General features: G+C 48.0%; 1 protein-coding gene across 4 annotated transcripts in view; it reads right to left on the reverse strand.

The window, feature by feature from the left end:
• Positions 1-14,806, reverse strand: part of NRP2 (neuropilin 2) — an 89,140-nt gene that overhangs the window by 20,914 nt on the left and 53,420 nt on the right. For all 4 annotated transcript variants that reach the window (XM_030951805.1, XM_030951804.1, XM_030951808.1 and 1 more), the window contains exons 12-14: positions 13,988-14,140; positions 4,236-4,498; positions 2,017-2,113 (exon numbers count right to left, since the gene is read on the reverse strand). In XM_030951805.1, the coding sequence (XP_030807665.1) occupies positions 2,017-2,113; positions 4,236-4,498; positions 13,988-14,140 (513 nt within the window). The remainder of the gene's footprint in view (positions 1-2,016; positions 2,114-4,235; positions 4,499-13,987; positions 14,141-14,806) is intronic.

The raw sequence follows: 14,806 nt of genomic DNA on the forward strand, positions 1-14,806 counted from the left end.
TCATTCTGGGCAGTGATGCCCTGCTCCTCTCTATCTTACAGTGACAAGAAACAAAGGCAAGTGATAGTTTTCCTTCTTTCAAGATACTTTGAAGATGTAATCTATTACAAATTACTGGATCTGAAAGCAATAATCGGTACTTACAACTGATTACTTTCTTGCAGAAGTAATAGACTTCTGATTATTTTTAGATTACTTCTGCATTATACCTGTGAGTCACAGAAGCAGACACTGGCTCTACTGAGTGCTATGAAATCATCATTTGGGTTCAAAATGAGAATGACACATTTGTCAAAGGAAAAAATTATTGTGACTTATTAGCATTCTTTCGTGCTAAAAAGGAATCAGATTACTTCCAAGGATTATATTTGAAAAAAACAGTAGCCTGTGCTAGAGTCAGCTATTCTCATGGCTCTGAAAGAAAGAGAGCAGCATGGTATTGCTACCATTTCATTATTATTTTGGTGAAACTGGAAATGACCCCTAAGTTATGTTAAAGTTTGCAGTGGGAACCTTTTGCTGGAAATGATCTGAAACAATCCTTATGGGTTTTAAGATCCACATTCAACTTCCTAGACAGGGTAAAAATAATTTTGTGTAGCAGGTGTGTTTTTTGGGATGAAAATGCTTGAAACTTCATCATTTATTAATGCATTTGTTTTTGAAATACTAAGCTTTAGGTTCATGAGGCCCAAGATACAGTAAGACTGGAGGTAGGTGAATTGCTGCGCTCCAAAGAAGTTAGATAGGAAATGCTATTAGTGTTAATCATGGGTCTTGCTTCTCTTTAATGCCATAGAAGGCAAGAGATTAAAACACCACTGTCAAGCCTTAAATACCGGGAATTTGACATCTGAAGTATTAGCTCCTTTGACAGATGGGAGACCAGCAGAGTTCAAAGCATCAAAGAAATGGGGACTGATGGTGCTTAAGAGCCTCTCTGGGGCACTCCTAGTCCTCTGTTTTATTATCAGTGCTGGCTTCTGCACCATCTTTACCCTCACCTGCCTGCATAGCGGGGCAAGCAATGTAAGCAGCTCTTCCCAAGCGTGGTTTGTCTGGTGCTTCCTCCCCTGAGAAACACCCCCTGGGACAGAGTGTTCGTCCTGCTTGGGTTAGGAGGCACTGGGATCATCCCTTGGTGGGCTGAGGAGGGCAGCTTCGCTGAATGGGGCCTTTCAAAGCCCAAAAGGGAGAGAGGCTCTTCCCTGCTTCTTCCATTGGCTTCAGGATGGGTCAGACACTTCCTAGGGAAACATGCTTCTCCCAGGACATGCACAAGAGCAGGACCTCGCTGCTCTGGGCAGCTCTCAGCACAGATCCCACTATTTAGATACTGCTGGTCCCATGCTCAACTGGGATACCTCTAAATACACACCCAAGCAAGACAGCAGCCAGAGCCATCAGTGTGATTGCATGGATATGCCAGCTAGAGGAAAAGTGCAGGCAATGGCTCCACCTGCAAACTGCTGAAACACACTTTTTTACTCCTTTTGTTTTTCCCCTAGTCCTTTCTTTTTTTACCTGGCTTTTGGCCTGGTTTGGGGAATGGTGAATTCTAGGGCAAAAATTTCTTTTGTTATTCTGTTAACATTGCTGTAAAACCTCTCTGCAGTTTTTTTTTCTCATTAGAGAAGACTCCTTTTGAACTCATTGGCCCCTCTAAGTGTGTAATACTGACTGACAGCTGGCTTCTTTTGTTCAGCACTTTCCTTTTCAATTTGGTGTATGTCCTTATTACACAGAATAGTCCTCAGTAACCCTCAGCTGCTCTTTCAGCTTTGCGTGGCAGAGACATGTGCTTCCTTCTCCTCACACCAACGCAGGCAGAGCCCTGTCCCCCAGAGGCTGAGTCGCCCTCGTTTCTTTCATGGGCAATCAAAGTCCCAGCTGAGATCCAGGAGCTCCGGCTAACTCAGCCAGGGGAGGTGTGGCCCACTGACAGCTCCCAGGCTGAGGCTCTGCAGGCAGAGCTGCCCCCTCCCTCCCTGCCCCAAGGAAGGATGCAGCACGTACCCATGCAGTTCTCCAGAGGGATGTCGGTGCCCAGCCGGATGTCATCCAGGGCCAGCTCTCCCGAGTGGCCGTTGCGGATAAATCCCTCAAACACAATCTGTGGGAAATCGGGACAGAAATGTCAGTGCTAAGTTGGGTGCTTCCCAGCTTAGAACCACCTATGGAGAGTGACTACTGCTCCCAGAGGAAGGGGTGGGAAATTGCTCCAGGCTTTCCCTACAGACCTGTGGATCACCTGACACTAGTCCTGCTTCCTTGCCCTGCCTCTGCCAGCCCTTTCTCAGGGAAAGCTGCTGTGCATGGACATGTTCAACAGAGACATCTTTGCTTGGCCTGGCAGCTCTTGGCTTGCAATTTTTTCAGTTAAATGCCTCTTATAAGGAATAAAGACTCAGTGAACCCCCCTAGCCCTTGCACAGATGGTGCAAGTGGCGTAACTCTGAGTTACTGCAGCAGCAGCTTTGGCCCATGGTAATAACTGAGCTATGATCACAAAGAGGAAGGGAAGGACACAAAATGCACAGCTACATTAACTGTAAAGTGCTGTTCCCGTCAACATTACATAAGAAGTATTGAAATGTCAGAGGAGAAGGGTCAGCTTATTCCTACTTAATCACAGGCAAAATATATTTACAAAAATAAGTAGAGTCGTTAGCTCTAAGAACTGCTGAGTGGAGACACTTGCAATATTTACATAATGACGCCATTATTCAGCATGCTGGTATATTCACGTTCAGCACACAAAGTAGTCAGCCAGTGCCCATCATTCTTATCTGTAAGCATATTGTGTTTTCTGGTATTTTATTAAAAAGCCAAACCCATACAAACAAAGTAGTCAGACAGCTCCAGTGCAAAGCTTTTGCTTTATATCCCCCTGCCTACTCTGAAGGCATTGGAATAGGCTGCCAAGTGAAGTGCTGGAATCACCATCCCTGGAAGTGTTCAGAAGGCATGTGGATGTGGCACTTGTGGATATAGTTTAGTGCTGCACATGATGATGCTGGGTTAATGACTGGACTTGATGATCCTGGTGGCCTTTTCCAATCCTAGCGATACTAGGATTCTAAGGGTCCAAATAATTTCCTAGGGCTATGTACTTCACAAACCTCCTCTCCCCATATTAGGTGCCCCCTTTCACCTAAGGAGCCTGGGACCCATGCCTGCCTGCAAGGACACCTCCCTGAAGGGCTGGGCATCCTACTGCACAGGCAATGGAATGTCTTGGCTGTGGGTCCCATGCTTGGGCCGTCAACCCATATGGGGGGCAGCAGTTTGGAGGGGTCAGTGGCCTGACAGCAGCAGCTCCCTGGGTGAGGCTCAGGGCTGGGAGCTGGCTGGAGCTCCCCGCCAGGGTCATCACTAAATTGCTGCCTCAAGCCTGGGAGTCCATATTTCCTCTGCCTTGGAGGGTGCTGGATGCTGTGCTGATGCTCATTAACAAGTGACAACAGTAGTGCTGTCTCCCTGGCAAATGGCACACTGCCCGGAAGGGACAACCGTGCCAAAGACACTCCTGAAAGCAGCAGTGTCTCCATGGGATGCTGGTACAGCTGTGCCAGAGGGGCTCAGGTGGCTGTAGCAAGGCAGCACAGTCCCCTTCCTCCCTCCAGCTCATCCTTTCTCTTCCATTGGTCTCTGAGAGTGGGACAGGGCCATGATCCTACAGCCCAGCACCGAGCCCTCTGATCTAGGCTAAAGCATCAGAGAAGAGGATTCACAAACGAGCCTCCATCCCCTCTTCCTTCTCCTATGTCAACACTTGCAGCTGAGGCTGGAGAATGGCTGTTTGCTGCCCACCCTTAAGAGCTGGCTGTGCTCCCTCCCAGCTTCCCACTTCTCCTGGCTGCTGCATTTGCTCCCTGGAGCTGCACATCTGCCTCTGGTCAGACTATCTGATGGCCTTCACTTGGAGGGGAAGAAATGCATAAAACAAAATGAAGGAAAAAAAAAAGAAGAAAAAAATGAAAAAGGGAGAATATTTGCAAGATGGGAGATCTGAAGAATATGAAAGGCAACAGGCTAAACAAAGGCCCAAGTCTGTGCAGAAGACAGGCACTCTCAGAATAACAAACAGTGTAGCTTAGTTACTATGGTAACTTGAGAAACACAATGAAAACAGCCACATTTCCCAATGATGAATGGGCCTGGGCTCTGAAACACTGAGATCAAGATGCTGGAGAAGTCTACCTGGTCGAGCACACCTTCTGCAAACATCTTACCCGGTATTCCATGTCGTAGCTTGGCAAAATGATGCGGCCTTCCCTCCACTCCTCCCCTTGGTCCTCCGTGATGACCCACAGTGCCTTGTGCTCCTGGCTGGCTTCCCGCCAGACCCGCAGCATCACCCCATTGCTGCCCCATGCCTGGTACTGGAAAACCATGCAGACAGCACTCTGGGGCAAATAGATGGTGGGGCTGATGAGCCGGGCTCGCTGGCCTTCCCGCCTTCCACTGCTTTGCAGTTGCAGGTAATTCTTGGCATCTGTTCAGGGAGAAAAACACCATTCTATTGTTTTCTGCAGCCACTGGTAACAAGTGTCTCACCTACTGCCAAGTGGCTTTGGCAGTGCTGCATGGCAGTGCAGCCCCGTGCCTGCAAAAGTGGGGTGTCACACCAGCACCCTTTGTGTGCTCATCCAGCTGTGCCCCTGCTGTACCCTGTGCAGCCCAGGCAGGGCATCGAGTTGCACACTCCCTCACCAGCCACCACCCTCTCCCTGGGTAGGAGACCAACAGCAGAAAGTGGTTAAGAAAAAGACTGACATAATTAGAAGAAGTTAAAAAGCTGGAACAAGTTATTGTCAGAGGAAGTGATGCCATGATAATTGCATTGGCAGGGGGTATGTGTGTTTATTCTACTGGGAGCTTCCTCAGTGAACAAGCCTGAGGTGGGTTTTTCTAAATGCCAGTGTGAAAACTCATCTTGTTTTGAGGATAAGCACAAAAAATGAAACTCTGGCTCTCAGTTTTTCTGTAATGCAGCAAAACAGCCTCTAAAGCACAGCACAGAGGAAGGACCTGGACCCAATGTGTGAAGCATGCATAGGTGACAAGTGGGTGGCTGCAAACTTGAAGGTAGCTGAAATACATACAACAGAGGATTCACTTGCTCTAATATTACATTTAAATTGTGCCAGATTTTTTGTCAGTCCTCAGGGAGCAGAGATTTGATACACTTGATATCCCAGGAGAAGTTCAAGGCTGAGGCTGGAACTGGAGATATTTGATCTGAATACCAATAACGGCAAAAGCGCATGGATTCAGATCCCGAGGCACACCTGACTTTAGCTGGAATCAGTGGTTTCCAGCCCTCTCTGATGAAAAGCCTCCTCAAGGAGTTTCCCATTTGCAGCTTGGATGTCTGAAGTCCCTTAGCACAGACTGAAAGCTCAGTGTGTAGCTGAAGTGATCTTTACCTGTCCCTCCATCATGACCAATGTCAGGACAGAGTCCCTTGGGTCACTCCAGCTGCAGAGCAAGGTGACCCAGACAGGCCAGCTACAAATACTGCTAGATTTTGCATTTTGTCCAACAGAGGGATGTGCACGCTTGCTCTTGCTGCACAGTGGGCTAGTGCCACTGGTGCTTCATGCCAGCATGTGCCAGCCCAGGCACAAGAGGGTTATCTCTGCCCCAGAACTACACTGAAGGGTTTGTTAGTTCCTTCCCCCACATCTTGGCCTGCTGTGCCCCATGGGCCAAGCTCTGAGCAGCAGCTTGGCCCTGCCTGCCCTGCTCCCCCTGTGGCTTCAGTGCCCACAGCAGTGGCAAGAGCTGTGTCTGTACTCAGAATGTTTGCAGAGTGTGCTCAAAACACCTCCAAAACTTAAACCAGAGGGACCTGAACTTGGAATCCATGGTAAGATAGGTCCCAACAGAAAACAGCAGCTGACATCACTGCTGCTCAGCAGTCAGGTGACATCACAGCCCAAGGGAGATCTATCAGCGGTGCTGGCCCTGCTGCAAGATTGTCAGTGCCAGAGAGCAGAAACCAACCACTGTGAGCTATGCAGCCTTCTAAAATAAATTTAGGACAAGATAACAGGAATCTTTGCCATCATTCTTCTCCTACCATGTGTGATCAAAGTACTTCAAAAGCATATCTACTCCTATGAACTTTCACTGATTTTGCTGTATGAAGGACAAATCTGTTCCCAACTGGCCACATAAAGAAACAGCAACATTTTAGCAAAATTTCCAGCACCTGTGAAATGTCCCTGGGCCACTTGGCACTTTATGCCAACAAACAGTAGCAGAAAAAAAGGATGAAAGTGTGTTTGCCCACTCCTGCTTGAGTGAATCACTTGAAAAAGTACCATGCCGTTTTCTAATGGAGGAGTGTTCTTGTGATTTACCTCAGAGTGGTAGTAGTGGAGGAGGAGATGTGGGAGATAAACAAGTGGAGGAATTAAAAATATAACAAGCTGTACTCCATGCCTAAGGAGTGATAAGGCATAATAAGTCATCAAGGTCTCCTGAATTAAAATCCTCTTTTTGTAATTCACTACAAGCCTCTTCAAATAGAAAAGCAGCAACAAGAAAAGAACAGCAGCAACAAACAAGGGAGCAAATCAAACTGCAGTCATACACTTATCTCACAGCTGAAATGATCTCACAGGCAAATCTTAAATAAAAGCACTAGCCAGGTTCAAGAATGATCAATCCAGATCCTCAAAATTCAGGACCAACCTTTGGTGCCAGTACCTAAGCAGTCTGAGTGCAAGGTTTTGAGCCATCCTTGGATCTATCCATAGCCCACAGCTGACTAGAGGCGACTGACTATTCTAATTGGACACCCTCTCATTATCCTCACCCCAAAAGCCAGTGGTATCCAGTGTGGCTGCCTTGCCACTTCAGCAGAAAAGCCTGTGTGCCTCTGAGTGACATCCCTGCTGCCAGGGTTGACACTGACCTTCTGTTTGTTCCCATTCCTATCAAACTGTGAAATCAAAGAGACTCTTAAACTGCAGCCAAAACTAATGCTCCCCTCAGCAACACAGGGTCTTTCAGAGACTTGGGAACCCTCCATCTCCTGTGCTCCCTTTCCAATTCTTGCTGGGGCCCAGAGATCTCTCCAGGACCTATTGTCAGTCCCAAGAGCTGCAAGGAGGCTCAGTCCTTGGGTGGTGATTCCAGTTGCTCCCCTGCAAATAGCAGTGGGTTTGGGCACCGTGAACTCTTGCTCCTGGTACCTGTACCACTTTCTGGGTGGAAAGCCAAGTGCAGGCAGGCATGACTTTCTATGTCATTTGAAGATGAAATGGCTGGATCACTCTAATGGCTAGTTGGACCTTTGGAAAAGCCCTACAAATTTGCTGAGACTGACTGAATAAGGGCACTGTGGAGGTAATTGTTGGAACAGCATGTGCAAGCCTGGTAGTTCCAGTAGTCACTCTGTTTGATACAGTAAATGGAAGCCTTTGGCACAGAAAGCATCTGAAAGGCTGATTTCCCCTGTTAAAACACTTGAAGGGAGCTTTGCAATGATGAGCTGATCAATTCTTCCAGGATCAGAAATGCATTTTAATCTCTTTCCCAGAACTTTGCTTTGCAGTCTCTGTTCCTAACACGATAGCTACATCCTCCACAGAACTGGCACTGCTAGTTCAAAGCACCAGCTCAAAAAAGGCAGGAAAACCCACTCAGGCATTGTACCTCTGTTTTGCAACTGATGCTATGGAATAAATCTCATGGACGATTTATGGGATCATCTGGATGTAAGGGAGCCAGTAATGTGAACATAGAACCACCCCAGCCAGATGATGGCAGAGCCCCTCCTGTGTGCATGGCAGTGAGTCCTGGATAAATCACCAGCTGGGCTCTGCAAACCAACCATCTGGGCAATGTGGTTTTCTCTTGGCACACCTGCCCCCTCCTGCTAGGAAGCCATCTGAGAGGACATTAGGGGCAATGGGGGATGAAGCCTCACAGTTTGGGTCAGACTGCGAGCAAAAGCCACAGCAGCCACCCCCTCTGCAAGGTCAGCCTGCCTTGTGCTTGGGTCCTGCACATCTCACACCGTCTCTCAAGGAAAGCACCTTCCCTCACGGATCTCAGCAGCACATCTGGAGGTGTCCCAGCAAAACATGTTGGGCAGCATGCACACAAGCAATTATTGAAATTTCAGACTCCCTCTGCATTTCTCCCTCACTGGATATTGTTGAGTTACAGCTGCTGCTCCTGTGGAGGAACCACATGAATTGCCCTCACTTACATCCCTCCAAAGGTCGCTGCACTCTCCTTTGCTGCACGGTGTGCTTTAGCTGGCAGCACGGCAGCCCAGTGGCAGCCACCTCTTGTCTGTCAAATCCCAGAGGTGACCACACTGCTGTGGGCACTGTCTGCTGCTTGCACAGCCCCAAATGCCACCCCAGCCACACTGTGTTGTGGCCAAGTGGACATCCCAGTGAGGCATGATCCTGCTGTTCTTCTGGGGCATGTGAGGTGGAAGCTGCATCAGCTCTTGCCATTCCTGGGGAGCAGGTCAGCTTGGATGCTCTCATGACTGCAGGGTGGTCTGGTAGCAAGGGAATGGCAGCTGCATGAATATGCAGATTGAAATTGGATAGTTATCACATTTTAAAATTTTTTGGCAAATCATGCAAATTCACCTCAAAAGGCTGCCACTATAATTTCATGACAGGCCTCTCCTCAATGACAGACTTTCATTTAGGATGGGAAGTCAATCCTCCATAAAACTAATATTTATATTAACTAGATCACTGCATCTACTGGAAAATCCCCTCAATTTTGATTATGTGTTAATTAGCCTGCCAAGTCCTTGCCATTTCAGTCTCTAAATCAGCCCATCAAAAGGCATAAAATCCCACACTTACCCAGAACCAGGCTCTCAGCCTGCTCTCCGGAGCCCTTCTAATGGACCCCCCATTACATCCTCTCAATTAAGCCTCACACCCTCAACAGCACAGTGCAACTGTGAGTCCTATTACCTTCCCCAGGGAGTGCAGGGAGGGCACGGTGTCCCTGACAAATCAAATGCCAATTAGAGCCTGACACTTATGCTACGTGAGCTGCCAGCCACCAAAACTTGTCCTTTGGCAGCGTGGTGGGCACCCTGCCTGCCCCTGCATGAAAGGTGTGCACAGCCCCACCAGCCCAGCGCCTGTGCCTGCACAACTGCAGAGCTGAGCAGGCTGGGGCTGCACTGCACAGGCTGCACGCACTCGCTATCCCAGCCCTGCTCTGTGACCCACTGCTGTGAAGCCATGGGGTAGTGCACACGCTAAGGTTTGAGAGATGGTGTCTTGCTTTGCAGAGAGCATTCCAGCATGCTTTTTTAAGCAGGAATGTCACTGGTGTTTGGGTCCAAAAAGCGACTGAGGCAAGCAGTGAGCTCCAGAGAAATGGTTTCTTTGCCTCCAGCCCAGCTCAAGCAAGCAGGAGCTTTGCTGGAACAGACCATGCCATACCTCCTCCTCTCCTGAAAGGCAGTATGGGCACATGGAGAGCCAGAGCCTGGTCCGAGCCTGCAGCCAGGGAGCTCATACAGAGCAGCTGACACTCAGCAAACCTCTTGTGATTGGGGTGCTGGGGTGTCCCAGATCTGCCAGGCTGTGGGCAGCCAGGGCATGAAGGACTTTCTAGCATTTGCTGTCCTCACTGTGCAAATGAGAGTCAGGAGAGACACGTACAGCTTTGCTGAGAGGCAATCTGCACCACACATGAGGGGAGCGAAGAGAGACAGAGATGGATATATGGTCTCCTTCCCACAGTGTGCAGCTGCTCACTCATTGCACAGAAATGCTTGACTTTCATACCACCCCACGTGTAAAACTCCTTCCTACTTCAAAGGACACAGGATTGACCCTTGAGGTCAAACTGTGTCCCCAAGGTACAAGCCCTGAGATTCTCACGAGAGTAAGTGCAGACCCACTTCATTTCAGCCCTGCCCTGTTAACACCATGAAAACCTTTCTGCTAGTTTGGACACAGTAGAATCAAGGCTTTCCGACAGCAGTTCTCATGGATTGCAGGAAAAATATGAAACTTTCCCTTTTAAAGATCCCAAGGGAAAAACACAGGAATGGTAAGGGGTCACCATCAGCTTAAAAACAGCTTAACATTTGTTTCTCTTAAAAAATAAGCTCTTACGAAACTTCAGAGCACTATAAACACTCCTCTGCTGAAAACACTTTGAAACAAATAAACCTTTCCTTGCAGTGCCTGCAACCCAAGTGAGCAGCATTCCTGACCCTCCAAGCCAGCAAGGCCACGGCCCACAAGAGAAGCTCTCAGTGGGTTTTTGCAGCCCAGCCCAAGAGCTGTGTGGTCAGGAGAGCTGCAAGGTTAAAAGTGCTTCCTTTTCTGTGCACACATACAGCTGCCAACATCGGAACAACACAGAGTTCTTGATGCTGCCGGGGCTCTGACCCTGACGCTGTGCTCGCCCGAAGGAGAAGCAATACATGGTAAAGCTGCAGATCTCACAGTTCTCTTCTAGAACCACAAGGTATTTACTTAACCACTGCAAGAAAAGGGAAGGAGAAAAAAATGGGCAAAACACGGAGATTCCATCTCTTCAGTACTGGCTTATTAGTGTAGCATCAGTGAGAGCAATACAATCACACTGACCAGCTAAGGATACAACCCAGGATCTTTAGACCCTTCAGGATCAAGACCCCAGTGAAAATCAAAGATGGTGAAAAGGTGAGGTGTCCAAGTTATTAACCCAGATTAATTTTCAGGTCTTAAGACCTTTATCTTGACACCAGTGGCATGCTGCCATTGCGTGCAGCAGGAGGAGGGATGAAATCTCATTGAAACCTGAACTTGTTGCTCCATGAAGCTTGCTAGGTGCAGCTAAGGGGAATCTTTCTACACATGGGAAGCATCTGAAAGTCCATAGAGGGAAAAATCCTGACAATCTCTTATGGGGGCATAGAAAAAGGAGCCAATGGTATTTTCTAGGCTTGCAAAGGGCAGGTAGCAGTTGGAACCATGCTGGGCTTCTGCTGAGCTGGGCACTTTGGGTCCACTTTCACCAATGAGGTCCCCAGACATGTAATGGGAGCCTGCAGGAGAGGACGTGGAGTTAATCCATGGTGCGAAGAGCCCAAGGAACACAGGGCTAAAAAAAGAAATGCAGAGCTGCCTGAAAGAGTATCTTGGAAATAAAAATAGTGGAATGAGAGCAGTGGGTGTCTTGTCAGTCTTGAGAAGTTCTCCGTGCCAAAGACAAGGAGGAATTGCATGCAGCGCATAAAATGAAATTGGGAGATATCTGAGGAATTCAGGCCTGTCTCTCAGCAGACTTTTCTAATCAAGTGCCTCACAGAGGATATTTCACCATGGTCATTTCCTTTCCTCTCTCTTATGCAGACTGAGCCAGGGCTCTTCCTTTCATTATTATTTTTTCCTTTTTAATTTTAATTTTTGTTTTGCCATCTTCAAAAGAAGTAAACCCACATTCCACACAGCTCTTAAAGGCACAGCACATTTTCTTGCTATTGTGGAGCAGCCATGGCCTCTAGCCTGGGCCAGCACCTTTAAATCAGAGCAAATTGGTCTCCAGAAGCCTTGAGTTCTCCTTAACTTTTGCCCTGCCTCTAACCAAGGACAGCTGCTCTCCTTCACCCAACTGCTCACCCCAGGGTGGGGAATTCACAAGCAAAGACCGCCCTGAACAACAGCTTTTCATTCCTTGCTCCCTGGAGTCTGAGCATGAATTTTCTAACTGGAAACAAAGTGCTGGAGGGAGCACGAGGGAAGGGCAGGGGAAGAATGGGGGAGTGTGAACCAAACAATGCTTTGATTCTGTCCCCACCAAGTAGCTGGCATTGCCTCTTTTAAATGTTTCTCCAGTTGCCTTTAAAAGCTCCTTGGGGAGGAAAAAAGCAAATAGTTGCTTCTTTTTGTGTCATGTCTTCTTAATTTCTAAGAGCAGGACCGAAGTGAGGCATAGCAGTGATGCCTTTGAATTCCATCTCCTCTGCAGGGCTGTGCTGTGGGGGCGAGGCAGCTGATGCCCACAGATGCCAGGACGGCACACCCTTGCCTGAACCAGCCAGGAGGCAGATCCATGGCAGTGCCAATGCTGACCCCTCAGCCTGTGCTGGTGTTTGCTGCTGGCTTCCCCCACTGCCATGGGTAAGTCACTCCAGCCCCCTGGAGCCACCCCCTCCTCCTCCTCCCCTGCCCACACAGCCCATGACTTGCCGGGCAGTGCTGGAGTTCCTGCCTGCACCCCCTCCGTGCTTCAGTGCCTGGCTGCACAGCACCCTAAGGGAGAGCTCTCCACACTGGCACAAAAACGGACCACTGAACTCAGCAGGATGACATTCCCCAGCCCCAGCTGTGAAACTGTGCAATTCATAACTGAGAAAAAAGAGAAATAGCAGAAGAAGGGTAAAAACAAGGACTGCATGCTGCTGTCTAAGGCAGCACCAGCCTCTCCTGGGCTACAACAGGATCTTCTAAGAAACTATGGCCAACTAATTGTAGAGACACTCAGGGGAGAGGAAATGAAATGAAAAATTGAGTCTGAGTTATAAAAATAAGTAATTTTTATCCTACTTGCAGGAGACTTATATTAATTAAACATTATTACAGTGAATGAGATGGGGAGGGTTATTAAGTCTGGGGCTGGCTGTAAGTGTTCTCTCCTGTTGCCTGAGGCTCCACTGAGCTCCAGATATTAATCTTCTGAAGCACTCAAATGCTGAAGAGATAAACACTTGAAATATGAAAATATTTTTCTCCCTAGCAGACACTGTATCCCTATGTCACGCCAAAGAATTTTTCAGATGTCCATATGGGCTGCACTTATAGCATTACCATGTCTCTTAGAAAAAAACTAAGCACCTCTAGAGCTGAAGAGAGAAATGATGTGTGCATTTGTGTGGGGGTGATTTGTGTGTGGAGATGTAGCAGATTCTCCTCTTCCCATATGTTTCTGGAATACATATTTTCCTCTTTAGCACTGCCTACCAGGTGTTGGCTGCACGGCTTTCCAACTGGCTGGCGGCACTGCCAATCTGGCCAGCGACTCTGCCAGGTGGCTAACAGGTTCGCCTGCATGTTTGCATTCTGAGACTCAACCTTACCCAGGGGAGGGCAAGGAGGGACTCATGGGGATGGGACTCACGGACATTGGAATCACCAGGCATCAGGGCAGAGCCCAGGACAGGTAAGATCAGCCAGCTCGCCTGCAGGAGCCTTGACTTTCACAAGCAATGACTGAGAGTGAAGTGGTGCTACAGTGACACAGCCTACTGTTATAAGGGAATTGGCAAATGTTCTTCGTGCCAGCCATGCCACAAAGTCAATGAGGGATAAGGAAAGCACACTAGTCCTGGCGTGAGTTCCAAGATGTGAAGCTGAAGAACTTGATCTATCAACCACATTGCCAGAGGCAGGCTCCCTTGCAAGCCATGCCAGCACATCTCAGCGAGGTCCTCCATAAATTAGGCTCTGTCACAATCATGCAAATCTTCTGCTTCCAAAGCACGAAAAGAGCAAAAGTCAAACAGCAAGAAGCTGGCATTTCCAGCACTCTTAGGGCTTAGCTCATTCTTCACTTGGAGGAGACTGAAATCCAGCCTCTGCAAGCCCAGAGTGCAGAGTAGCTGGAGAATATAGGCAATCTGAGTAACATATGGGAGAGGAAGAAATGCACTCTGGGGAAAAAGCACTGGATCCTCCAGGGGACATTTGGATCAGGATGTGGAACAAAGTCTGGGCTAGCCTTCAGAGTCCCATGGGATTCAAAGCCCAGTGTCTGATTCAAGTCCATCTCAAGAGGACAGTTAGTATAATTCAGTGCCAGTGGTCACAGTCCTATAAATAAGTCATGAACCATACAGCAAAGCATCTGAAAGTTTCCATAAAAGAAGTTCAGCTCTGCACAGCCCTTGCAACTCATGATAGCTGTGCAATAATCATTCATACTGTTCACATGGACAAAGACCCATCAGCGCACTCTTCCCTGCTTTGGTTGGTATTAATCATCTTACCAGGCACAGTGTCAGAGCTTGGTTCAGAGTTGCCAATCCAGGTGCCTGAAGGCTGAAAAGACCACGTATAGCCAGTTGCCAAGTCGTGCGACCAACCACAAAGGTCTTCAGGAAGATCAAAGTTGCAGTTGAAGTTTGCAGGGAGTTGGAAATCTTACAAAAAGAAATAGAAGCAAAATAAAGTCAGATTAAAAAATGACCTACCCATGAAGGGTTGCTATTAAAAAACAACCCAAAACTAAAATAGCTGGCAAGCCATCAAAACTGAAGAAAGCATGAAATCTCACTCACACTGATGCTTTTAACCTATCTCACATTTCCTCAGCTCCAAGGATCAGCCTTAAGTTCTGCATCATCCAAATGTTCTCACCATGTCCTATGGCTAATCCACCAAACTAAGCAAATATAAAAGCAAGAACCAAATGCTTCCAGACTCTAATCAGCACCTTCTCTTCCTCCCCTAGAGTGGTCAAAATTAAATGTCTTTTTAAATGTCAGGGAAGAGTCCTTCCTGAGTGCCCCATGCTCAGAAGTTCCTGCCTGGCTCCAAAAGGAGAATCTCAAGAGCTCCAGAAACCCAGCTCCTGAGTGACAGACCTAGCCACTTGCACCAGACGGGAGCTGTCTGTCATCCTGGAGAGCTGTCACTCACTGCTTCCTACCTTCTTGTGGAAATGTTACCAGGGAAAATGTGGGGCCACCATGAGCTCAAGCTTTTGGATTCTGAGTGAAAGAAGCCAGCCTCTATTTCTAGCTCTGCTATGGACTCACCACATGGTCGTTGGGTGAGTCCTTTAACTTTCCATCTTGAAACAGGAG

Source organism: Camarhynchus parvulus, chromosome 7, assembly GCF_901933205.1.
Source record: "Camarhynchus parvulus chromosome 7, STF_HiC, whole genome shotgun sequence".
In the NCBI taxonomy this organism is placed as follows: domain Eukaryota; kingdom Metazoa; phylum Chordata; class Aves; order Passeriformes; family Thraupidae; genus Camarhynchus; species Camarhynchus parvulus.